The following is a 27,896-nucleotide window of genomic DNA, read 5'->3' as shown; positions in this document are numbered from 1 at the left end:
ACAACCTGTGAACGTGACTCAAGAAAGGACCAATATAGTTATGGCACCAAGTAGAATGAGACAACTATAAAAAGATACCACTTTATTGGCATGAATCTGTCTTCTAGCAGGGGTCAGTGAGCATTCCCATCGCGACTGACTCAGCATTGTTTTCTCAAACTTATGCTATAACGTACATTATTACAAAGAACTCACACTATGGCTGCGTCTACACGTGCACGCTACTTCGAAGTAGCGGCAGTAACTTCGAAATAGCGCCCGTCACGTCTACACGTGTTGGGCGCTATTTCGAAGTTGAAATCGACGTTAGGCGGCGAGACGTCGAAGTCGCTAACCCCATGAGCGGATGGGAATAGCGCCCTACTTCGACGTTCAACATCGAAGTAGGGACGTGTAGACGATCCGCGTCCCGCAACATCGAAATAGCGGGGTCCTCCATGGCGGCCATCAGCTGGGGGGTTGAGAGATACTCTCTCTCCAGCCCTTGCGGGGCTCTGTGGTCACCGTGGGCAGCAGCCCTTAGCCCAGGGCTTCTGGCTGCTGCTGCTGCAGCTGGGGGTCCGTGCTGCATATACAGGGTCCGCAACTAGTTGTTGGCTCTGTGTATCTTGCACTGTTTAATGAAAGTGTGTCTGGGAGGGGCCCTTTAAGGGAGCGACTTGCTGTTGAGTCCGCCCCGTGACCCTGTCTGCAGCTGTGCCTGGCTCCCTTATTTCGATGTGTGCTACTTTGCCGTGTAGACGTTCCCTCGCTGTGCCTATTTCGATGTTGGGCTGAGCAACGTCGAAGTTGAACATCGACGTTGCCAGCCCTGGAGGACGTGTAGACGTTATTCATCGAAATAGCCTATTTCGATGTCGCAACATCGAAATAAGCTATTTCGAAGTTGGGTGCACGTGTAGACGTAGCCTATATGTGAAGTGTATTATTAAAGCCATACACGCAGCTGGTTTACATAAAGGCCTGTTCTTTTTTCCTGTTGCCCTTATCTTCCTTCCCCATTTTATTCAGACTTTGTTACACAGACTTACTGAATCTTGCCTTGATCTGACTGTAAGCTCTTCAAGACAAGAACAGTCTCTTCCTCTGCATCTCCACAATGTCTAACATAATGGGCCATTGATCTTGATTGGAGTCTTCAAGCAGTAATAAATTAACAATAACCGAAGTTTCCTTCGCACTGCTTTACTCCCTCCTCCCTTTTAATGAAACCCCAGAGGCACTGAGACCATGCACTAGGGAGAGTGAAGTCTCTCTGCTCTATAGCTTTGGCTGAAAGCCACTGGGCCTTTAGCTAATGTGGTAGAGCACAGGGCTTTATCCCAGATAGTCACCAGTTCAATCCCTTCTGTTGACAGTTCGGGACCCTCAGCATTACATGAGGATGAGAGAGACCCACAATGAGTTAGGTTAGAGAGTAAGAGCCTGAGTTTCAAGTAGATATGCATTTAAGTGACTGAACTTTCCACAGCTGCAAAATCTCAAAATGTATGTATAAACCTACATGACCTAGCACAACCTCATCTTGCATGCATACATACGTTTCTGGGGTAACAGTGGGTCAGTGTCATGTGCTTGAGTCTGATGTGGAAAAAAGAACATAATTAGATGCACCCCACCCCAATGGAGATTTTGGCCTAAATAAGAAAAACAATACACCATTCAGCTGATATTGGAAAATTAGCAGATTGAAGGACAATATTGGGAGTTATAGTTTTACATACTTTAAACCAAGCTGATAACAGCCAAAATCAGAATGCCATGTATGAATAACAACCTCTTTGAGATCTATAAAAGGAGGGTCAGTATCATGATTTCCATATTACAGCTAGAGAAACTAAGGCATAGAAAGGTGAAGCAAATTACTCAGCTAGTTACAGTTAGACAGCATCACAAACACTGCTAAAGTTTTCAGACTCCCAGTCCAGGACTCTAATTCCTGTATCATGCTGCTTCAGGCCAATCAAATAAAGTAAAGGGTCAGAAATAAATGGTGTATACATGAGCTAAGAGTTAATTGGCATGTTCTAATAGCTTTAGGGTGCCTAGAAGAATTACGGGTTTGAATGATGTGGATCGAGGCAGGTCCAGGTGCCTGTCCTACTGTAGGTCCTGCAACAAGACAGAAGCTGCACGTTCTTTTGCTTTTCCCTTTCTGCAAATTGCCTGCTATCACTATGACAACAGGAAGCCTGCAGCACAGCTGCAGGCAAAGAAAGAAAATATACAGTAGCATTCTAGAGAGGAAAGAAAATGGGTGGGTGGGAGTCAGGAAAGAAAGAAATATAACATAGAAGAAAGAATTAGGAAAAAACAGAAAAGGAAAGGAAGAAAAATTGTTGAGACACTACCCTGAAACATGGCATGGTGTGAAGTCACAAAAGGGTTGATAGGTATTTTCCACCTTATGATGAGTTGTGTCTAGCTAAATAAACTGGGAACCACTGAAAACATAAATTTTAAACAGTCAGACAAAACACTCCAATTATCCCACTTATTCCAGTCTGGCACCCATGCAGATCCACCGACTTCACAGTATTCCTGATCTACACAAGTGTAACAGAGAGGCCAGCCAGGTGCTTTGAGAAACTGAGAATTTAATTCAGGATGGCAAAAAGATAACGAAGGCAGAAAAATATTATACGAAGCTAAATAAAGCAACTGAAATGCCAGAAATAGAATTTAAATGTCTCTTCACAACATGTGTGGGGTTGATGGTGGTGGTGTTTTTCTCCATTGCTTGACTTTTCCTAAGCACAAAGCTCCTTATTTCTAGGCTGGTATTCTGTGTGTATGTTCTGGTAGCACTCGAAAACAAAAATCAAGATTAAAATTAACAAGAAGTCCCATGGCACCTTATAGACTAACATATTTTGTAGCATAAGCTTTCATGGGCAAAGATGAGCTTCATCAGATGCAACAATCTGACAAAGTGGGTCTTTGCCCAGGAAAGCTGATGCTCCAAAATGTTAGTTTATAAGGTGTCACAGGACTTCATGTTGTTTTTGAAGATACAGACTAACTCAGCTATCCCTCTGATACTTGAAATCAATATTAGGATCGCATTGTATTCAAAGCAGTACAAACAAGTAAGAATTGGTAGTCTTGCCTACAAAGACTTTATAACCTACTTTTCTGTCAATTCAGATTTTTTAAGACTCACTCTTCTCCAATGCACACTCAAAGTGAGCCAGTAGTGCAAAAATATAATTTAAAAATCTCCTAATTATATATGACAAGGCCTAAACTAAGTCTCTATGGGTTGTCTACACAGGCACAAATCTTCGAAACGGCCATGCTAATGGCCATTTTGAAGATTACTAATGAGGCGCTGAATTGAATATTCAGCGCCTCGTTAGTATTCAGACGCTTCCGGCAGTGGTGCTTCAAAAGCGCCGCTTTCAAAAGTGCGCGGCTCTATGCAGCTACACAGGGGTCCTTTTCGAAAGGACCCCGCACCTTTCGAAATCCCCTTATCCCAATCACTTTCGAAAACGACTCCCGTGTAGCCACGTCGAGCCGCGCGCTTTCGAAAGCAGTGCTTTCGAAGCACCGCGGCTGGAAGTGTCCTAATGCTAATGAGGTGCTGAATATTCAGTTCAGTGCCTCATTAGTAATCTTTGAAATATGGCTATTTCAAAGATATGTGCCTGTGTAGACACAGCCTATATGATCACATTGGTGTAATCTTAGCCTTTACTTACCCTGTACCCACAGTAAGGTTTACTATTTTTAACTGGCATCACAGTTAGACAGGATTTCTGCCCTATACAGCGAGATTCCAAAAAAGGCCTACTGTCTTAGAGGTCCTGTAAGAACCATGTGTAACACCACTTAGGTCAGCACTTAAAAGGTCAATACTGTGTAGCAGCTGAGACTCCTTAGTATGAGACAAAGATTGTGTTAGAATTCCAAGTGGTTGTGGAGATCCTGGCTTTTAGGAAACAGACACAGAAGCTATGTCTGGACTAGAGCGATTTGTTGACTGAAGTTTTTGTTGGAAGATATTTTGCGACAAAACTTCTGGCAACCGATCTCATCCGGATGTTCAAAGTGAATCTAAAGAACGATCCGTGTTGTCGACAGAGAGCAGCTGGACTGCCTGGCCACTCTACTGGCAAAAAGACCAAGTGGAAGAACAGCAGACAAGGTTGCCTGGTGTCCCAGAATCCCAAGGAATTTCCAGACTGGCTTTTTATCAACAGATATCCGTTGACAGAGGCATTTTTCCTCGTGGCGAGCGGGCTACAGCTGCTGACAAAAGTGCTGCGTTCTGTTGACTTACTGTTGACAGAACACTCTTGGGAATCTGGACTCTCTGTGGGTTTTGTTGACAAAACCCTCTGGTCTAGACATAGCCAGAGTTACAGACAGTAAAGGCTATGAAACGAAAGGTACTTCTATTACACACAAACCAATATTTTGAGGACGGAAATTTTACTAAATTATATTTAAATGCAAACTCTGTTTAACAAACCTGAACACTTTCTCAGTGTATGGCAAAATTCCTCAGCAAGTATCATACTCATCTACATGAGATTTAGGCATGTTTTCATTTGAAATAAAGAGAGTTTGTTTTAAGTATTGAATAGCCATATGCATCACCAAAATGGTCATTATACTGCACTGGCATTTAAAAGTTAGAGAGAGAGAGAGAGAGAGAGAGAGAGAGAGTGTGTGTGTGTGTGTGTAGGTATGGGTCTGTCTGGAAACTTTCATGAGCTTGATCATGACACAGTGATGCCCTTTCTTGCTTGAGGCATCCCATGAATAATACTAGTCTAGGCTTCATTTCAGCAAAGGTCATAAGCACGTGTCTGAACACAAGCACTGATTAATCTCCTGAAATTAGCATGCTTAAAGTTGCTGCCCTGGAACATTAACAAAGATATGATAGTCATGCTTCATATTAGTAAGTTTTAAAAACTGAACCCTATACTCTTTACCTTTTCCAAATTCAGCAAAACTGGAAAATGAGTAATCATGACAAGTTTTCCACCATCTACCTAACTTTACACGACCAAGCCAACTACCTGATTCAGATTCCACTCACAACACCATGAAAACAGAGTAATTCCACTGACTTAAGCAATGATGCTCCCTATTTACAATAGTGCATGATAACCCTCAGACCTGGAGTTTCTCATGAATTCAAGACCAAAAGTAATAAGTCACACTAATAAAATACCGGGTATTTGATTGAACTCTTTGAATAAAGCTGCCTGATTAACATTTAATCTAAAAGGACAGCAGTGATTGCATCCATTAGTATGATGTATGTGGGAAAAGGTATTGTGAAAAGATTTTTGAGCAACTGCAGAAAAGAGCTAAGTAACAAGGATCTTCAAGGGGAGATATTTTGAAAGCCCAAATTTTTCAGACTATTCTCCAATTTATCTAACAGTTGGTGATGCTACTTATTCTGCAACTAATTACAATATGTCAAGTTCACTGAAGCAAAATAAACAGACTATACAGGAGAAAGGTGCTAACAAGATAAGACACCTAGCCTTCTGTAGCTATTGATTAATCTAAATACATCAACATCATCCAAAAGAGGCTTATATTAAGGGCCTTCGTGATTAAGGGCCTTGTGTCAATGTTACCATAGTTTGCATTCTACACATGGGAAACACAAGAGGTTTTGACAGCTTAGAAGCCACTGTTAATTATATGGCTAAGGTTTTCTATTAATTCCTACAAGGAAGATCATCACTCTAAGTCAGATGCAATCACCTAGAGTTTTACAGTAAGCAAAATTATTGACTTCTTAATTAAAAGGTGATAGACATTTTTTAAAATGATTTTAATTAGGTGAGAATTGCAAAAATAAGCACGGAACTGGAACACAAAGCACAATATTCAAACACAACATTTACCATGCTTTCTCCTGGCCTCTCAATGCTGCCAGGAAAAGTCACAATGTATCACTGTTTCTTGCTTCTTGACCTACTGCACATGCAAAGTAAGTCAAGTTTCCATTTTGTTTAGTTTGTATTAGTTTAAAAAAAATAAGGTTCCTATGCTATAAAGCCTTAACAGCCTCATGAGAAGAACCAACTCCTGTGACCAGGCATTTGTGGAATCAAACTAATAAGACTATAAAAAGGTTTAATAAAAACAGTTTAAAAAGAATGATATGGGGGTGCCTTATAAACTGGTAGCAACTGCAAATACATCTGTGGTAAATTGGGTATTGCCTGCCTGCTGCCATTCTATCCAGCAGAAATTAGAGGGTTTGGACACATCATGGGCTTCAAAAAACAAAACAAAACAAAACAAAAACAAACTCCCCCAATACTTTGTTAAATTTAAGTAAAAGATAATTCCAAATGCCCCATTTAGCCTTACTGCTGGGGACATTCTCAGTAGAATCCTAAATTAAACATAATTTTGTTTGTAGGTTCCCTTTAAAATATATGCTTTTTTTTTTCCCTTACTGAACATCTGGATTCTGTGATGAGGAAGGAAGTTGTACAGGAGAACCTCAGAGTTACAAAAATCGGCATTACAAATTAACTGGTCAACCACTCAACTCATTTGGAATCAGAAGTATACAATAAGCAGCAACAGAGACAAAGGGGGAAAGAAAACAAATACACTACAATACTGTATTAAATGTAAACCACTAAAAATAAAAGTAAAGTTTAAAAAAGATATAAAAGGAAATTCTTTCTATGTTTGTTTAATTTAAATTATGGTGTTTAGGTGCAGCATTTTTCTTCTGCATAGTATAGGTTTAAAGCTGTATTAAGTCAAAATTCAGTCATAAAATTCTGAAAGAGCAGCCATAATGTTTTGTTCAGCATTACAAACATCTCAAAGTTTATGAACAACCTCCATTCCTGAGATGTTCTTAACTATGAGGTACCCCTTTAATGCATTCCTTTTTAAAGGGAACAGTCTCCCTATTCCCCCAATTACTTCATAATGGGGACTAATATGGACACTTTCATGAACTTAAGCATTTAAAGGGAAAAAAGATGAAAGTCTCAGAATAACAATCATTCAGTCTCTTGGAAATTTAGTAGAACTTCGTTCCAGAAAGCTTCAATTACAGTTTGCATCCATAGCGATATATAATAAATCCTTTTCTCTCATATATAAATCTTTTAATGTATCTTTTTGGGGATCCTTGCACAGCTATCAAATCTCTGGTAAGAGCCTTCTTTTAATAGATCACTACGGAATGAGAATAAGGATAACACTGAAAAATAAGAACATATAAATATACTGGGTCAGACAAAAAAATCCATTTGGCACAGTAGTCAGTCTTCCAATAGTGGCGAGTGTCAGGCGTCGCAGAAATAATGAACAGAACAGGTGATCCATCCCCTTATTTCGCACTCACAATTTCTCACCAACAGAGGTTAGGGTCACCATCTCTGTCCATTATGTCTAATAATTGATGACCTGTCCCCCAGAACTTATCTAGTTCTTTCTTTAACTCTGTTTACAGTGTGGGCCTTCAGAGCATCTTCTATCAAAGTGTTCCACAGATTGACTGTGCATTTTATGAAGTACTTCCTTTTGTCTTCTGTCTGCTGCCTATTAATTTCATAATGACCCCTTGTTCTGCTGTTATGCGGGATAAATAACACATCCTTATTCACGTTCCCCACACTAGTCAAGAGCTGAAAGACCTCTATCATCTTAGTTTTCTCTTTTTCAAGTTGACAAGTTCCAATTTTATTATATGGAAGCTATCCCATACTTGTAATATTTTTGTTGCCCTTTTCTGAACCTTTTCCAATATATCTTTTACGAGATGTAGATGAGTCTGAAACTCACTTTGGAATTGTGCCTGCCACTGAGGAAGTGTTCAAGTGATAAACAGAGTCGAACAGTGTTAATCAGAATTTCAATATAAATATAATGTAATAAAACTTTAATTATTTTTGTCACACATCTCTGGATCCTTGTTGGTTTCTCTACACCTTTGCTATACATTGGTGATTAAAACTGGACATAGTACACCAGCAGAGACCTAATCAGGGCTGAACATAGTGGCTCCTTCACATTGTGTGGCTTGCACGTTATACTTCTGTTAAAGCAACCTAAAATTGCATTTACTTTTTTTGCAACAGCATCACATTCATAACTCATGTTGAAGGCTGTGATCTCCCATAAATCTCAAATCCTTTTCAGCAATGTTGCTGTCAAGCCAGTTTCCCTTCATTCTGTATTTGTGCGTTTGGTTTTTCTTCTGTAAATGTAGCACATGCATTTGTCTTTGTTGAATTTCATTTCATTGTCTACCACTCAGTTCTCCAATTTACCACAATCCTTCTGAATTGCATCTCTGTCCTACAAAGTATTGCAACCTTTATCAGCTTTGTGTTACTTGTAAATTTGATCAAGATGGTCTTTCTACTCACCTCTGTAATTAACAAAAATGTTAAATATCACCTGACCCACAACAGATTCCTATGCAACCCCACTTCAGACCTCCCTCCAATCTGATATCACTCCATTATTAATTACTCTTTGTTTGCAGTTATTTAATTATGTATCCACTTAATGATAGTTCTGTCAACCCCACATTTCTCCAGTTTACAGTATGTCGTGTGTGATGATATCAAAACTTTATTAACAGAGGCATATTAAATCCACTACATTCTCCCAATCTACTGTTAACAGTTACAAGGCTAAGTAAGGAAATCAAAATGGTCTGGCATGATTTGTTCTCTAGGAATTAATATACTCAATGTTTGTATACATTTTTCTAGCAGCTTCCCAGGTATCAAAGTTCAGGCTGACTAGTGTGCAGTTTCCTGTTTCCTCCTTTTTTTCCCCTTTTAGCCCTTCTACAGTCTTCCTCTACATAAGAATAGCTTAATGTCAAGCCTCTAGGATTATACCTTTTAAGAACAGCATTTCTCTGTTTCAAAGATGTAAGAAGTCAATGTTCAGTTGTAAACTTTTGAAAGAACAACCAAAGTATTTTCTTCAGATTTATCAACATTTGCCATTCCCAAGATGTTTGTACACAGTAACTGTTATACTTCGCATCCAAGAAAACACCTTGCACACTTGGGGACACTACATAAAAAATAAATGTAAAATAAATGCACTTCACAGACAGACAAGATCGCTGTGCTACAAATCAAGCATGATAACGTTACTTTGTATGTGATATGCTAACATTGCTTATGACAGGCTCTCAAGGACAGCATTACTGAATATACTGGAGCAACTGGCCCTTTTAAAGGTTTATCTTTTAGAGGACAAAAACCGTCACATTCCATTTCATGGTATAACATTACTGTTTCACCGGACTTGAAAAAAAAGGTTTGCAGCTCAACTCCAGTTAATTAGCTGAACCTCCCCCCGCCTCAAAAAAACCACCTGGTTCAGGTAATCCAAGGTACTAAGAGTAGAACTGCTTTGCTTTCATTCAGAATGCCCTTATAAATAAGATGGTGTAACACAAGGGGCTTATTCTGTAGGTATATATTTAGTTAAAGACATAATTTGGAAAAAAAACTGAAACCTTGTACAGTCAGAGATCAAAATTAAAGAATTTGAAGATATGAAGATAGTGACATAGCTACCAGCACGTGACAGATATCATAGCTTATCTATAATTTCAACACTGAAGTTTGTATTCTTGCACTTGTCAGAAAGTATCAGGTCTAGTGCCTAAAGAAAGTTAGCTACATGAGTTTAAAAATATGCAATATCAAAATGAATACAGAGAAATATTTGCAAGAGAAAGCAAAACTTCTCTATATTTTGCCCTATTTCCTGTCTGTTTAGAACCCTATAATGCATCAGTCGTGACTGATCAGGTTATAGCATCACTACAGCCCAATTTCTGAAAATATCTCAACATGTGCACAAAATGAAGTCTTTGTTTTCGGTGCCTAAGTTCCACTTTCACTTTGTAATTCCCCCCAAAGTCCAGCCAAACCCTGACCATGTTTACATTCAGTTGGCCACAAAAAAAGTGTTTGAAGTACAAGTTCGTTGGGCACCAATTTTTGTGCCTTGGAGAACAGACACTACAGCCACTCTCCTGGCATCAGAGATGCCTACCTTCTACTTAAGCCTCAGAGAAATTAATGAATCAAGACAGAGAGACTTTTGTCTGCTTACACTGTGTCCAGAGGCTGCCGACTGGATCAGGTCCCTCAGGTGAGTTCTTAGAAGACAACTGAGGAAAAAGCTCTCCCTTATAACTTTTGAACTGGACGCTAGGGTACTCACGTTGATGTGAAATATCTCCAGGTTCAAATCCCTTCTACCCATCATGGGGAGGGGAGCAGGACTTGAAACCAGGGGTCTTCCATATCCCAGGGAGTAACCACCATGCTACGAGTGATAAGGAAAGTCAAAAGCTAGGTGGTTTGATTCTCAGCATCAGACTGCTTAATTTTGTGCACCCACCCATCCTAACCTTGAGAGTATTTATTGACTCAAGTGCAGGTAAAAAGCACATTATGGAAAAAACAAAATCCCGCCCCCCCCCCGCCCCCCAGCTCAATTTTTCACAGATGGGACCAAACACAGACCAGTCATTATCAAATCACCCTGTAACGTGTATTGGAACTGCACAAAACAAGCATCAAGTATCAGATATGATGCATCAAGATACAACCCAAGGCTTCTTTTCAATCTCAAAATACCTTAAAATAACTTATGCAGTCACAATGATGAAACATAATTAAACTAAGAGTAAATACAGTAGTAAGGTATATTATTTATCCTTTATAATAGGGAAAAAGAGCTTGAAGCACTTAAAATAATGTACAAGGATCGTGATGAATATTCACCGAGACATACTTCATTGTTCTTTCTTCCTCAGACTCAAGCCTGGACATGACTGCAATAAATCAGAATTCTCATCTTCTAGCCAGATCAGCCACAAGGCAGCGATCACGGGAAAGATGAACTGGAGTGATGCACATAGAGATGTGCAGTGCCTTTGGGCTGATCCTTGCAAACCTGACAAACATTTTTTTCCTTTTTTAATATGTAAATATTTCAGTTTATAAAACAAACTTGACTGTGTTTAGCTTCTTAATTTAGAGGCTTGATATTCCATTTTACTATGATTGAGTTTAATGTAATAACAAGGCTTTTCCAGGACACTCTGCTCCTATTCTTTATGTTTCATAGGCTATGTCTACATGGGAGGCTTTTCCCAGCAAAACTGGGCTTTTGTACAGAAAAATCACGGAGTATCTACGTACAAAATGCACTTTGTTGACAGTTTGTCAACAAAACCCGGCACATCCACTGGCAGCATTATACCTCTCCCCGTTCAGGTATAATGCCTATCTCGATGGTGTTCTGTTGACAAAACAGCGTGTAGATGTTCCGGGAGCCCTGTAGATGACAGAAAGGGCTTCTAGTTCACTGGATAGCCCTGTTTGCAGAGCTCCCAGTCAGCCATTCTGTCAAGACAGGGCCGGGCAGTCTGGCTGCTCTCTGTCAACACATCAGAGTGCACTTCTGGTTGGCTTTTGTGTGTAGATGCAATCTGTCAAAAGAAGTTTTGTCAGGAAATCCCTTCCGACTGTGACTTCTGTTGACAAATGCTTCTTGTGTAGACATAGCCATAATGCTGTACCTTCCCTCTTTAAAGTCAATGGCATTCCTTTGGCTTCACTGAATACTGGATCAGGCCACGAAATACCATCCTGGTCAAATAAATTTAGATGAATGAAAGTAGGATTAGCAGCAGGGCCCATCAATTCCGGAAGCAATAACTGAGAAGGCAAATTGACCTGCAGGAATACATTAGCCAGCTCCTGTCTGACCTTGCAGAAGAATAAACCTAGAAAAAGTCCACAATCCAATTACCATTGCTACTGTACCCAAATATAATTAATCTCTTGTCATTATACCACTATTGCACTTCTAGAGGAAATCAATTAGATTTAATGCCTAAGCTAATGGCCATACTCCATACACTAGCATCACAGTGAAAATATATGAATGAGAACGTTTTACAGATATTATTCAGAAGTGTCACCATAGTCATTTTGGCCAACATGCCTACAGCACACTGTGTCTCACTCGACAAGCACATTTTATGATTCTAGGAGCCAGAAAACAAGCATATAAATTTTCAAAGCCTAGAGAAAAATCCCAACCACACAATTATATAAACTGTTCCTGTTGTATTGTCAGAGCCTCCTTTCAGGCTATTGCCTAAATCCTGCAAAGATTTATACATGGATTTAATATTACTGGTGAGGTTTCTATGCTTTTATTTCAAATAGGACTACTCATCTGCATAATATTGGACATATTGGTAAATCTTTGCAGGTTTAGCATTAATGTGTTAAAAATAAATACAATGGCATTTATCAACTATTGTACAAGTGATCAGAGTTGCAGTTGACTACTTATGAACATCTGAGGGAGGCATCACCTAAATCAGAGAAGAAACAGCAAGAAGTCCTGTTGTACCTTCTAGACCAACAAATTTTTTGGAACTTAAGCTTTCACCACTTTGTTACAGGTGCCAAAAAATCTGTTAGTCTATTAGGTGTCACAGGACTTCTTGCTGTTTTTGCAGATACAGACTAACATGGCTACCCCTCTGATACTAAATCAGAGATTCATCTTGTAATGATTACAATAGTCATTGAGTGGTTCAGTGCAAACACTCCTTGCCAAAAGAGGCTGAGAAATCAAAATTTTGGAATAATCGAAAGAGCACGCTTAAGCCAAAAAAAATGAGCACAGAAGTGTCTGACTGTCCCTGACCATAAATATATATATTAGATATACATATGTATTCACTATACATTACAAAAAAAAAAAAAAAAAAAAAAAGAAAGGATGCTTGAGGAAAAGAAGCACGGTTTATGTTCATGAGTTATAGTGACTATACTCATGAGTGGACATAAGGCAAGGACCAGTCTATATAATCCTGAAATGCAGCCACTGCCAATATGGTTGTCAGGTTCAGGGGTTGTGTAAAAGATAGCTTCTCTCCCCAGTCCTGGTACAAAACTGCAGCAATCTGTGCAACCTGCACTGTCACTATTATGCAATGATGGCATTTTAGCTATCTAGAATCCTAGAACTGGAAGCAACCTCAGGACACGATCAAGTCCAGCCCCCTAGGCAAAGCAGGACCAATCCTAACTAAAAACTGGAACGTAATGTTTATACCTCTTCAAAGCAGTGGCTATAACAAGACTGTGAGCTTTTATATTTCATTATTATAAAATACATGGATATCCAATGTGCACAAATATTGCTTCAGTCAAACTTTTAAATATTTAAAGATCAGCCAAGGAGCATAAGCACAGTAGTCTGGAACCGGAATCATACTGAGGATGGTTAAAGCACAGCACATTGACATCACTCTCAATTTGTGCATTAGCCAGTAGACCATCTTTATCATCCTATGTTTCACACTCAAGTCACCTAAATGCCTCATTTCCTCCACCTGTAAAATGATATTACCACATGAGACTGGGACCTCTAATTCACTCATGTTTGTGAAATGTAAAAAAGGGGCATGCAGGTATACCTGTCTGTGCAAGGGATGCGAAAGGAGACCAGGTCAAAGGGGTTGACAAAGATTGTCCATCAAGGCCTTGAGACTTAAGACAAAAAGTTTCAACTATAGGCTCCGCAAAGCAGAAACCCTGTAAACTGTCCTGCAATAACTGCTATTAAAATAAATCTTAAGAGTAAATTAGGAATAGGCTTATTATTCAGAATGCAAGTCTGAGTTAACACCAAGAAAAAAGTGCACAATTTAAATTTGGTTCTCAAATAGCTTCCTGTAACAGAAGTTCAACCTCCTTAAAAGGCAATTAGGAGAAAAGTGATTTAGGAAAACTGGTTTTTAAATTCCAACAGAATTTTAATAAAATAACCTTAGTAATGTATATTTTATTTTTATAAAAGGACATTTTAATTAAAAAAAACTTCTGTACTGACCACAGCCTCTATATGGAAAAAGTTCACACTAAACTTTCTTTTGAGATGTCTTTGATCCCCTCGCTCTCTCTCTCAATGGACATTCCTTTCATCAAACAGCAAGGTCATGCTTGACCTTCTGTACCTGTAGGGGAAATCCCAAGATTCACTCTACTTTGAGCTTGAGTCTCCATATTTCAACATTCCTATTCAGCACCCAGGTTACTTCAGCAGGTCCACTTATGTTTTGGCCTTGCCACAGACTTCCTTCCTGAAACTGGGGGCAGCTGGGAAACACAGTAACATAGAAAAGCTCACTGAACACCAAGTGTTATTTACTTATCTGTAGGCACATACTAATCAAAGACAAAAGGGTTTAAAACAACAAACATTGAAGCTTAGTATTTCCTGCTAGATTTAGATATGCTTGATTTACCCCCGGAACCCTTCTCTTTTTCATATGCACTATGGCTGTGTCTGAACTACAGAGACTATACTGGTATAGCTACACTGGCCTAGCTGTGTCAGCATAGCACCCTATCATATAAACGCAACCTACAGCAACAGGAGAACTTTTTCTGAACTCCTCCTGGCAGCCCATACCTCCTCGAACAAAGCAGCTAGTTGACAGAAGCATTCTTCTACAGGCTTAGCTGCATCTACACTAGGGTTTAAGGTGGCATCATTATGTCTGTTAGGGGTGTGGTTTTTTTTAAACAAACACTGACTACCATAGTTTGACTTGATTTTAAAATGTAGACTAAATATAACGGCCTGCTTCTCTCACCCCTTCCCCTCACCATTTCCCCAGACTGCTCTTTTTAATGGCTTTCAAGTCCTTTGTTTCCTGTCTCCTGCTTGTAGGTCCTGTGAGTTTAGAAGCTGGGATCTTCATCCTCACACCTACAGGGATCAGTCATACTCCTGATTCCATTCTAGTGAAGGTAAAAGTCAAAGGAATTAACATCTCCCTTGGGTAAACTTCAGCCATTGCTTGGTTGCTGTGTACATGTGGAGAACTCCAGCAGCAATTAACAGTGAGAGCAGGTCTTCAGTGCACAGCTAACCTGATCTCTTTCTCCATATGTGGCACCTGAGTTACAAAAGGAGAAGCTAGTCAAACTCTACCCTTTGTCACAGCTCAGCAACTTCATTAGCATCTATGAGATTACAAAGATGTCATCAAGTACTCAATTTGGTCCTTTAATTTTCAAATGAAATGCCCACCCACATGGATGCATATCTTAAGCAAAGCCATGTCCTTTTGTTGCAAAACAGCAAAACCCACTGACAGCAACAGTTAAATATGTGATTGCTCAAGCTAGGTTCTACTTGATAGTGATGTTCACATACCTTTCTTAAAGAAAACGTGTTATAGAAACTGAAATTTAAAACAACTCCTTACCTGCTGTATCATTGCTATTCTCCGAGTTTTCAGCATTTGTGGGATTATTTGTTCTTAGATTATCTGGGACGTAGCCCTCAGGAGGGAGACTTACTGTGTATAGCTTTCTTGGAAGCGGGATCTCATTTGCTCCACCTGTAAGACAGAAACAAGGTGTCTGTCTATTGATTATGGTGTAGATTGCTCACACAAGTTTTTCACCTCCATACCAATGCACTGGCATAAAACAGGGCACCTAGGAAACTCATAAAAAAGATGCATAGCAACTCCAACAAGCCTTGGCAAATTATTTTGTGAACTACTGGGATAAACTATGGATGTTGAATTCTGTGGTTGCTACAGAGCAATCAGGGATCACCCCTGAAGTTATTCTGTAACATGTTATCCCAATTTTCAGAGTTTTCCTCCTTCTCTAGTCTTTGCAAGAAGTGTCACTCATAATGAACCATTTAAGTTATATCACTGCTTTATTTCTTTCCCCTCCAAATAAAATTAACATTTTTTCTAATGTATGTTTTAAATGGATGGGGAATAATAAATTCTTTCCTATCAGCAGAGACAATAATGAAGCAATAGGAGGAAGTGGGGTTGTGCTGCCTCTATTTGGAGATACTTTTTAGATATGGCTCAGATGTGGTTCTGAAAAGTTCCAAGAGACTCTGAAAATCAGGTCCAAACTGTGCCTTTCACAGTGACAGTATTGGGAATGGCTCAGCTCTGTACAGAGCCATGTGGGAGGAGAGTGCCCAGTGAATCACCACTCACTCTTTACATATCTTTTATAGGAAAGATTCTTTGTGGTGGCGTTGGCAGCACCTTATAAAATAGCCACTTCAGAGAATGGGAAGACTAGGTTTATTTAGCAGCTCAGAAGAACAGGGGGCTGACAGGACTGGGAAATGGATGAGAGTGAGAAGCTAGAGCCAATTTGTTCTGGCCTGGGAAGATGAGATCTGAGCAAGTGTGTGTTATGAGATTTAATGACTACATAGCCGTTGAAAAATAACCACGAAGGTGTGGGTCAGCAAGCCATTCCCTTTCAATACACCACGGGTAGACTACTGTATCTGTCCAAATGCCAAGTTCACAGTGACCACAGGAAGACTTGTACAGAGGAGCTCCAGGAGTGTTGGGGAATCTGCACATTGCACTACTGCCCTCATCATTGACCACGGCCTCAGCGCCCACTGGCATCTGATGCCTCCCTTACTATTTCCTCCCATCTTTCCCTGTCCAGAGCAGAGTGGTTTAGTTTCTGCAGACTAGCTAGCTCCTCACCAATCTACTATATCATCTACACTACTGCTCTGTATGGTACAATATGTTCTCTCTGTAGGCAGTCATCTCTACAAACTGTGAGGCAGATCCAGCGTTCTATTTCCTTGTCCTTTTGGGGTGATTTTGTGCCATTGGACAGAAGGGAAGGGCCAGTCTATATGATTCTGAAATTCAGACACTGCCAATATGGTTGTCAGGTACCAGAGACTGCTGAAGTTTTGTACTGGGAATGGGGAGAGAAGATACCTCTTACGCAATCTGTGCTGTCTTGATTATGCAATGATGGCATTTTAACTATCTAGATATCTAAAATCCTAGATTCCTAGAATCCTAGAGCTGGAAACAACCTCAGGATGTCATCAAGTCCAGCTCCCTACTCAAAGAAGGATCAATCCTAACTAAATCATCCCAGCAAGGACTTTGTCAAGCTGGGACTTAAAAATGGAGGGAAAGCCCACCACCTACCTAGGTAACACATTCCATTGCTTCACTACCCTTCTGGTGAAATAGTTTTTCCTAATATCCAACCTACACCTTTTGCTTTTTAACTTGAGACCACTGCTCCTTGTTCTGTTGTTTGTTACTACTGAAAACAGCTTCTCTCCATACTCTTTAGAGCCTACCTTCAGGAAGTTGAAGGCTGCTATCAAATCGCCCCTCACTCTTCTCTTCTGCAAACTAAATAAACCCAAATCCCTCAACATCTCCTCAAAGCTCATGTGCTCCAGCCCCCGATCCATTTCATTGCCCTCTACTGGACCCACTCCAAAGCATCCACATTCTTTCTATACTGTGGACACAATACTTCAGATGTGGCCTCACCAACACTTAGAGGGGAATAATAACTTCTATAGAGCTGCTGGAAATGCTTCTAATATACCCCAATATGAATTTAGCCTTTTCGACTACAAGGACACACTGTTGACTCATATCCAGATTCTCATCTGCTGCTACTTAGCCACTTGGTCCCTAGCCTGTAACAATGCTTGGGATTCCGCCATCCTAAGTGCAAGACTCTGCACTTGTCTTTGTTGAACCTCATCAGATTTCTTTTGGCACAATCCTCCAATTTATCTAAGTCACTCTGGACCCTATCCCTACTGTCCAACATATCTACCTGTCTTCTTAACTTAGTGTCATCTGCGAATTTGCTGAGAGTGCAATCCATTCCTTCATCCAGGTCATTAATAAAGATATTGACCAACATCGGTCTTAGAAACGATCCTTGGAGCACTCCACTCGAAACTGACTGCCAACCAGACCATCAAGCCCTAGATCACTACACATTGGGCCTGACCATCTAGCCAGTTTTCCATCCACCTTACACTCCACTTATCCAATCCATACTTCCTTAACTTATGGGCAAGAATCTTGTGGGAGACTGTATCAAAACCTTTGCTAAAGTCAAGATATCTCACATACACTGACTTTCCCATGCCCACAGAGCCAGTTACCTCATCACAGAAACTTGGTCAGGCATTACTTGCCCTTGGTGAATCCATGTTGACTATTCCTGATCACTTTACCCTCTTCCAAGTACTTCAGAATGGATTTTTTGAGGATCCCCTCCATGACTGTTCCAGGGACTGAGGTAAGGCTCACCAGTCTATAGTTCTCCAGATTGTCCTTCTTTCCTTTTTTAAAGATGAGCACTGTATTTGCCTTTTTCTATTTATCCAGGATCTCTTCTGATCTCCATGAATTTTCAAGATAATGGCCAATGGCTCTGCAATGACATTTGCTAATTCCCTCAGTACCCTTGGATGCATTAAATCTGGACCCATGGATTTGTGTATTTCTAGCTTCTCTAAATAATGCTTAACCTGTTCTTTCCCCAGCGAGGGTTGCCCACCTCCTTCCCATACTGCATTCCCTAGTGCAGTAGTCTGCCAGCTGACAATGTCTATGAAGACTGAGGCAAAAAAGGGTACTTCAGCTTTCCCCACATCATCTGTCACAAGGCTACCTCCCTCATCCAGTAAGGGTCACACACCTTCCACGATCACCTCTTATTGTTAATATGCCTGAAGAAACCTTTCGTGCTACTCTTCACATTCCTTGCTAACTGCAGTTCCCATTGTGATTTCACCTTCCTGATTACTCCCTTGCATTCTCAAGCAATGTATTTATACTCCTCCTCAGTCATTTGTCCAAGTTTCCACTTCTCATACTCATCCTTTCTGAGTTTAAGCTTACCAAGGATTTCCATGGTAAGCCAAGCTGAGTGCGTAACATAAGTGCTTTTATTACTGCACATCGGGATGGTTTGTTCTTGTACCTTAAATAAGGCTTCTTTAAAATACTGCCAGTTCTCCTGAACTCCTTTCCCCTTCATACTAGCTTCCCAGCGTATCCTGCCCACCAGTTCTCTGGGAGAGGCCAATTCTGCTCTTCTGAAACCCAGGGTCTGTATTTTACTGATCAATCTTTCTTCTTTTTGTCAGAATCCTGAAATCTACCATCTCATGGTCACTACAGTCCAGGTTGCTTCTCACTTCTACTTCTCCTACTACTTCCTCCCTGTCTGTGAGCAAGCTGCAAGTCAGGCTGTGCATGGCCACTGGTCAGTTCCTTCAGCACTTGTACCAGGAAGCTATCCCCAACGTTCTCCAAAAACTTCCTGTATTGTCTGTGTGCTGCTGTATTTGCCTCCCAACAGATGTCAGGGTGATTAAAATCTCCCATGAGAACCAGAGCCTGTAATCTAGAAAATGAACATATTGCAGATGATGCACTTTTCCAAGATCAAATTGCTTTCATTAGACTATCAACCAGGTCACCTGTCGATTAGCGTGAAAAGCAAGTACACAGATTGCTGAACTGTGCAGTTGATAGCGTCTCACATAAAATACTCTTTAAAATAAAGAAACTTCAACTTGATTTGTGGTACTCTCTCTCTCAGACATAAGGACACGGGGGAGAGTTCAGGGTTTTAGAAAAGCTGCATCACAGTTCCATGCGGCATCAGGATGCAGCCATTTATTTCTGACAGCCTGGTGGAAAATAATTTGCTTTTTTGAGGAAGCCAGAAAAACTGACAGAAACTGATTAAAACCTTTTCATTTCAAAGGCTAACACAGGAAAACAAAGAAATAATGATACAAAATAGAAATGTATTTTATACTCTAGAATAAAACACTAATAAAATAAACCTAGAACTATTCTTCAATTAATTCATTTTATTAAATTTATGCCAAAACCTTGATGTGCTAGTACTTGGGGATGATTTTTCTCCACCAGTGTTGATTACCAATGGAGTGCTAATCAGTTCTAGAATTCAAAAAGAAGAACTTCTGAATGTTCTCAAGTGTGTTACACTCTATTGAACACTATCAATATTTATTAATCTTTCAGCATGATATTCCTGGATACTCTGGATTTGATTCCTATAAAAAGTCCTACACAAACCACTAAACACAATTTGCAAGGTCATTTTCAATTTAAATCCTTTGACCTCAGAATGTTACTAAGTAGTGACAAGATTTCAACACTTACAGTTGCTGACAGATATACCAGAAGAAGAATTAACATGTCTAACAGTTGAAGAAATTAGAGTTAATTGTGATGACACCTACTGCCTCATATTGATTTACAGTAAACTACAGCATTAAAACCACATGAATTTCACACCTTCCTAGAAAAATGAACAAAGCAGACCATGAATGTGGTAGGTCCCTTGCTCATAAGGTAGAAAGAGCTGGATTTAAAGGTTTCATATACAAAATTAAGATTAAGGCCTGTATCATCACAATCACAAAACCACACACTATTTTTTCCCATAAGAACAGCGGCTCCTTCAATGCAGAAGACCTGCTCTCAGGATCAGAATTGTGAGGTAAGTGTGGATGCTGTCTGAAGCCTCTGCCTCATTTGTTGCAGAACTTGGAAAGTGTGTACTGAACAAAGTAGAAGATTGTGAGAAGAGAACGGAGATGAAAGCTGTTGAATGCTACCCTGGAGAAAACTGGACTCTATCCAGGCCTATACCAAAGGGCTCCTATCTGATGCAGAACTTTTTCACAGCTTGAAACTCTGCAATCTGATCTGCAGATGTGCTGAGCACTCACAAATACACCCAAACATGGGAGCTGCGCTATATAATGATATATACTCAAAGGTCAGGTCAGACCTTGGTATCTCATCTCCATGTACCCAAAATTAGTGGATAATCTTAATCTGTGCCTCAGTTTCACACCTGTAAAATGTAGATTGTGTTTCATCTCAGAGATGCTGCAAAGATAAATTAATGTTGGAGAAGTAGTCAGCTATCGTGTTGATGAGTGCCATAAGCCAGCCCATGGGAAAATTACTAATTCTGGCTTAAGAGCAGGATTTGAATTGCGTGCAGTAAACAACACATGGGGCTAGACACGGAACAGTGTTCATAACATATTTAATAGTTGTTAATTAAGTGAGCACTGTCCATTCTATACACTGCATGAAGCAGCAGTCCTGTGAAAAAATAATATATGGACATGGAATTAAAGACTATCATAAAATGCATATACACAGGAGGGCTAAGTTCAGGTTTCACAGATAACTTTAATTCTAATGTTTCCCAGATTTTGAGTGGTTGATTTTGCAAACGTAATGTTCTTTTAACATAGTTATTGGTTTTGGGAGATGTGTGCATAATTTTCTAGGTTTTTTAAAAAGAAAACTGGGAAAAGAAATTCCAGATGTGGCAGTGTATTGACACCCACATGATTCATCAGCATATTTCAATTCTGCTAAGGCACACCATCAAATTCATTTTACATTTAAGTTAATGGAAAAACTCATTTCCTTCAACAAAATCAAAAAGTTAGGTGTAATGAGATTGAAACAGAAAGGGTCTATAAAATATCATGGTGCAGTTCTTAAATACCTTTTTTAAAATGTTTTTTCCTTACTTCTAACATTTTGCCTCTCATTTCTTATCTATTTTGACAAAAATTAAACTGTGCTCCTAACCTGACTTGCCTTCTTTTAAACTGTAGTATTTAACACACAGCTGAATATATATCCTTTATTCACAACTGAGTTTAGAGCAAACACGTCTAGGTGACTCCTTCAGTTTATTATAGCGAAACAAAGGTCCTAAATTAGTGTGATGATCCTCTTCCTCTTAAGGAATGAAAAATGGTATAAAGACATGAGGCAAATGCTACTCCTCACAACTTCTTCAATAATTAATTTTACATATTCAGGCAGGGTTACTAGTCGTCGGAAGAACTCTTCCCCATCTTCTTGTGGAAGGGAAAAAATAAACAGCATTGTCACACGTCTCTTTCTTCCATTCCATGCATTTGCCTGCAATAAGCCTGACTATTCAGGCCAGGACATGATCTCACAAAAGATTAAAGACATGCTTCCATACTACCGAATTTCCTAACAACCTTCCCAAGAATTAATCCAAAATGTAAGCTTAAGCAAAAATATTAAATTTGGATCAGTGAATCTTTGAATCTGTTAGCCTAGATAAGTTTACCCAGTTGAAAATTTCAATTTTTAATTTAAAAAAGCCTCTTTTGGTTCATTAAAGGAAGCATTAACTTGTTTATTTGAAAAAATATATAAATGGGAAACAATGTAAGTCTATAAATCTACCTCTTCACCCCTTAAACACTTAATATGTAGCCTAGTACTGAAGATTGCTATGAAGAGGAAGCTGAAATCTACTTTGGATCTTTGAAAGACAAGAAACCAATTTATGAAGAAAGCAAAGTCAATAATATGCCTGTTTTAAGCAGGGATTTTTTTAAAACAAAATTTGGCTTACTGCATAATTTTTATTCTGAAATATGAAGATTATTTTTACAGTATACAGGAATTCCTACATCCCTTTAAAACTGAAACAAGACAAGATTATAGTATATTTTATTGAGTATCGATTTTATATTAATTTAAATCAGTCTCAATTTAATTACAATAACAATGATAGATAGTTTCCTTGTTACAGGAATACAGCAACATTTAAAAAGCTGGAGTCATTCTTCTCTATTTAGTTTCACTCAAGTGTTAGATTAAGGGCCCCCAGCTACATTAAAGACCATATTTCTATTCATGAGCTGCTGAAGACAACCATGTGCCCATGGGAAAATAAAAAAATCACAAAGCTCAGAACAAAGTGCGCGAGAGATGGGGACAAATCATGACTGAGGGGATCCAGGTACAGATCTTCAGCAAATCCAAAATCTGTCTACCTATAATGACAGCAATGCAAGCTCATTAACTGAAGTTAAACATAAATAGCTTAGTCTCTATCAGCTGTTTTTGTAAAAGGATTAAAACAAATTATACAGTTAAAGACGAAACTACCTCATATTTACTTTATTGTGTATTAACATAGGCTGTGTCATACTGGGAATTTCTTACAGAATCTCACTGATCTTACTGAATTAAATTCAAATAGCTGCGGAGTCCATTGTATTACATACTTTGCATTTGTGTGTTTCTGTGGGATTTTAAATAACTTCTCTAGGAGAGTAAAGTGGCCAGAGTACTTCCTGGCAAGTATTCTAAGCTTCCAAAGAAGTATTTTTAAAAATGTGCCAGACAAGAAGGAATATGCAGGACAGAAAAAGAAGAGTGGGTTTCCTAGGAGATAGCTAAGGATAAGAGAATGTAAATTATTACCACCAGTCTCAACCTTTAGAAACCATTCCCTGAGGAACCACTGTCCAGCTGATTACCTACTCAAAATCTTTGAAGATCAAAGACCTGGACCAGTCATGGGCAAAGTTCCCTCTATTTTTTTTTTCATCCATGTGTGTGGAATAAATTTTGTTATGTAGAGCAAGGCATATGCAGATGTGCACCACTAGTAGAAATATATGCTGCTGGCTGTAGACATACTATTAATCAGCTGTGAGGCATTCGAATCTCTCCTGGATGGCTGTCTGACCACCCAGATTACAGAGAACACCAGTCATAGGCAATCAGTGGCCCAGTGGGGTAACCTACTGAAATGCTGGGAAACATCTTCTTGACATTGACCATCCATAGGCACAGCCCACTGGCAGTAGCTTGCTATTCTGTCCCACCATTGACCTAGGCTGTATAAAAGAAAGGCTAAACTATCCATGGGGTGCTTTGTTGGTGTGCAGGAGTGATCTCTTGTAAGCTTACTAGTATGTACGTAGGTTTGTTTATTTTTGGTAATATATCTTCAATTTAATGCTTTTATCTTAAAGAAACATGACTGCTTATAAAGAGCGCATGATACTTCTAACAGTGGGCAATTACAGTGCTATGTAGTGTCTGGGAGAAAACAAAGGGGGCGTTCTTAGGCAGTCTGTCTTGCTGGGAAACTCACAGTATAGGGCAGGGAACTGTGCTGACAGGAAAAATACTGATCAGAAGGAAGAACGACATGGGTCTCTGCCCAACTGAAGAGATGGCCGAGGAGCTGGGAGCCTGAAATTGGGTGCACTCATTGGAGGATGGAGGAGGAATTTTGACATATGCAATTACATTTTGTATTCAACATTATTTTTGCTGTCAGATGTCTACAGATATCAGACATATTGGGAAAGCACATAGTGATATTTCCAATATGGCTTTATAATTAAGTTAGCACCTTGCCAATTATTTCAGCCAGAACTGTAGATCCGATTGGGTAAATGTTCCTACAAAGTCTAATAATAGAACCCTCTGTCAATCAATGTAATTTTTATAGAATGCAGCAGCTTTAAATCCAAAAGGCTGCGTCTATGGTGCAATTTGTTAATTACCTCCAGTGATTAACTGATTATATCATTACTGGGACTTTTTCCTGGAACAAGCACAGTGGGGGGCGGGGGGAGTTATCCATAGTCCTATACAAGGAACAAGTTTGCTCAAAGATTTAGTTTTTAAATTGAATTTTCTTCTATATCCTTCCTTGTTTTAGAGAACTGAAATAATCAATACAGCAAGTAGTTCCTGTTAAGTGCAGCAGTGATAAGAAGAAACATTCTGGACAAAAACACATTATATTGTATTATACGGTCCAGTATGCCAAATTCAGCAAAGATTTACGTGTTAAGCAGTCTTACTGATTCAACTAACGACTTTGTATTAAAAGGAAGGGTAGAAGAGGCAGGCAATTGGAAGAAGACACAATGTCAAGTTTGCTCAAAAACAGGTAGCAAGAGAGAGGCCACCAGTGGCTGGGAATCCAGAGGCGCCACGACTATGAACTGCCAAGCTTAGAAGTGCCAATGCTCAGCTCCAGAAAATATTAAGCACTGGAGCAGGGCTAAGGAATGCCAAAAGACAAATTTACCCAGGATGCCATTTTCCTTAAGGCTGACCCTGATAACTATCCCCAGGCCAGACAAAGTGGGTTGGCCTGGGTGAGCTCCAAGATAATGCCCTCTCAGGCACAGCCCGTGCTCCCTGCACCTCAGCATCCAGGTCTGCCTCTGTATTGCTGGGGTAGACTACTGAAGTCAATAGTGAATTCCTGGGCAGCCAACAGCTTCAGTGAAACAGCCCCAAAATAGAAATATTTATATTTACCCCAAGCTCACTGAATTTATAACCACTACAATGCAATCAAGAAAAGTTGTTTATATATGTAACTTTTTCCCCTACATTTCTTTTCCCAAACAGTTTCCCTGCAGCTGGCTACATTTAGGTTCAGAGTTTGTTTTTACTAACAGCTAATGTTAGCATTTCCACTCCAATTAGGCAACTGTTATATACTATTAAATGAACTACTTGTTAAATTGTTTTGGGTTGATGTGGAAGCAAGCAGGACTCTGACAGCTAAACTATTTGAAAATAACATGGAACCAAAAAAAAGAAAAACAAGTATTGTGCATGTGGGTGGGGTAATGAAGGGTCCATCAAGCAGCAAAACACATTTTAATGTGGGGGATTAACATCTTGATCTCAATACCATTTGTATGCTGACTAGGATTGCACATATATCAGATATAGTCCACTCATATCCTACAGAAATGGGAAAAATTGATGCCATGAGTAAGAAGTATCAAAGTCTCAATGTGAATGTAGTATGAGCAAATATTCAATCACACTGGCTATTTATGTCATATAATGAAACATCTTTCTTCCTGGTCTCTGGTCCTGCTTTGACTCCAAATATGCCAGCCACCCCAGCAGATGATACTTCTTCGATGCTGTTTACAATCACTGGGAGTGAAATCGTTATCCCACACAGGCTGTGTCTACACTAGCCAGTTCTTTTGGAAAATCAGGACCTTTTTCAAAAGAACATGCGGAGCACCCACACACAAGCTGCGTTCTTTGGATCTGAAATGGAAAGAATGTGCCTCTTCTTCCAGAAGCTCTCTTCCACTCCCCGATCACGAAGAGCACCTCCTTTCACAAGCTTCTTTAGGGAAAAACAAACAACAACAAAAAAAACAAACCCACACATTTGTAGACACTCCACGGGCATTTGTTTAGAGAGAGCAGTTCTCGTGGTGCAGGATTTGTTGATCCCTGGCTCATTCTTCTGAAAGAGCAGAAGCTGTGTGGATACACTTTATCAGAAGAACAGACTGATCTTTTGATCCACTTTCTTGCGTGTGGGTGCACTCTTCAAAAAGATTGCAGTAGTGTAGACATGACCACACTGTTTTCAGTGCCTGGAAGAGCTTTGTTAACCCTTTCCTTTGGAGCAGAAAAATCCCTAGTCCTCAACAATATAAAGGACATTGGGAATCGTATTGTTTTAAATGTTTCAAAGATATGCATGTGGATGCAATACCATGTAACTACCCCAGAGTTTTGTAAACCAAGTGACAAATGTCTAGGAAAATAAAACAAAGATGCAGACAGTATTTGTCTCTGACTTGTCCGAATAGTTGGAGGTGCATATAAACAAGGGATATCTTTGCAGCATACTATGCGGTACACAGTTTAAGAGATTAAATAATTCATCTTCCCTTTCACTCTTAATTACTCCCAAAAACTGTCAATTTTGAGCAAATGAAAGAGCAGCAGAGATCATAATTATCATAAACAAGTCTCAATGTCACACTTTTTGTTTGCCCCTCAAGAGTGTTAAAGTGCACAGGTGTTTTGTTCCAATGGCATAAATAACCAGACGGCAGAGAGCCACAGGAAACAGCCAGCCACTTTGAGCAGTCGGGCTAGCCTACCTGAGAGGGCTGCTGGCTGGAAGCTGCTTAGGTAAGCACCTCCTGGCTACAGTCTGCCTCTGGCACCCCATCCCTTCCCACCCCAGTCCCCCACAGCACAGAGAGCCTCAGGGAGCAGCCACCTGCTCCATGCCACAAGGGTGGGCTACAGTTTGGGTTGAAAGGTGCAGTGGGCCAGACCCAGCTCAGGGGTCGTACCTTGCCCACTGAGCCTTAAGTGATGTTAAATATAGTAACTTCTAGCCTTTTAGAGGAAAGAGAGGAAGAAAGCTGAGAACAGCTGGAGTTGCAATTACTTCTGTTGCTGTTAAAGTTTTATCCCATTCCCAAGGAAGCAAATCAAGACAAATGCATACAAGAGCAAAGGGAAGAACAGCAAACATAGCAAATGCAGCTTTAGTTTCAGCTATCACTTGCAGTCTCACAGCTGGAAAAACACAGACATGGTAGTAAGTCTTACTAGCAACTCCATGGCCTGGCAAACTTGTACCAGCATCAGGCTGTTTAGAGGTTTGCCTTTGCTTATTTGTTTCTTTAGTCGCATGCATACAAAAGCACTGCAAAACAGGCAGTCTTGGCCAACAGATGGAAAAAAGACAGACAGACAAAGAAATAGGGAAGGAGATGGACATATAGTGCATGGGGAAGAGAGAACAATGTTCCAGGTGGTGGTTAGGATTCAACAAGAACCAGGGTCGGCAACCAAAATATAAAGAAGAGCCATTCATTTTTAATTCAGAGGGAAAATAAAAAACAACCCTCAATAATTCAAGAGCCACAATGCACATGAATATGAGATGGTCCTTAATAAGTAATGTCAAACCATACTTTTTGAACCCCCTATTTTAAGAGCAGTGCACACACAGTGATTTGCAATGCAACACAGTTTACTGCAGGATGTTCGCCATCGTTTGTTGAAAATAAATCAGGAGAGGCTTTTCTTTGTTCATTTTTTACACTTTGCAATTATAGCATCAGGAGCCACAAAGATGCTTTTAAAGAGGCACATGCAGCTCTGGAGCTACAGTCTGCAGACCCCCAAACCAGAGGTAGCGATACCATCTGCCTCTCTCCTCTGGCCCAGTTTGGCCAGGGCCTTTCAGGACTGGAAGAAACGTGGTCTCAGCAGATGGTGGGGGTGTCAACGATGAAGGTGAAACACACCTTCCCCTTTTCTCATCTTTCAGTTTGCGTCAAGATTGTCTCTAATTCCACTCATGTTTCCCCCC

At 39.8% G+C, this 27,896-nt stretch overlaps 1 protein-coding gene across 4 annotated transcripts in view; it reads right to left on the bottom strand.

Annotated features, from left to right (window-relative positions):
- The window catches only part of ERICH1 (glutamate rich 1), a 141,994-nt gene that overhangs the window by 72,582 nt on the left and 41,516 nt on the right, over window positions 1-27,896 (bottom strand). For all 4 annotated transcript variants that reach the window (XR_012645110.1, XR_012645109.1, XR_012645111.1 and 1 more), the window contains exon 3: window positions 15,296-15,430. Coding sequence is in view for 1 of the 4 variants with exons in the window: in XM_074991201.1 (XP_074847302.1) it covers window positions 15,296-15,430 (135 nt within the window). In the remaining 3 variants the exon portion in view is untranslated. The remainder of the gene's footprint in view (window positions 1-15,295; window positions 15,431-27,896) is intronic.

The sequence above is a fragment of the Carettochelys insculpta genome, chromosome 3 (assembly GCF_033958435.1).
Source record: "Carettochelys insculpta isolate YL-2023 chromosome 3, ASM3395843v1, whole genome shotgun sequence".
In the NCBI taxonomy this organism is placed as follows: Eukaryota; Metazoa; Chordata; order Testudines; family Carettochelyidae; genus Carettochelys; species Carettochelys insculpta.
The sequence above is the reverse complement of the archived record's forward strand: the minus strand, read 5'-3'. Positions and strand labels throughout refer to the sequence as shown.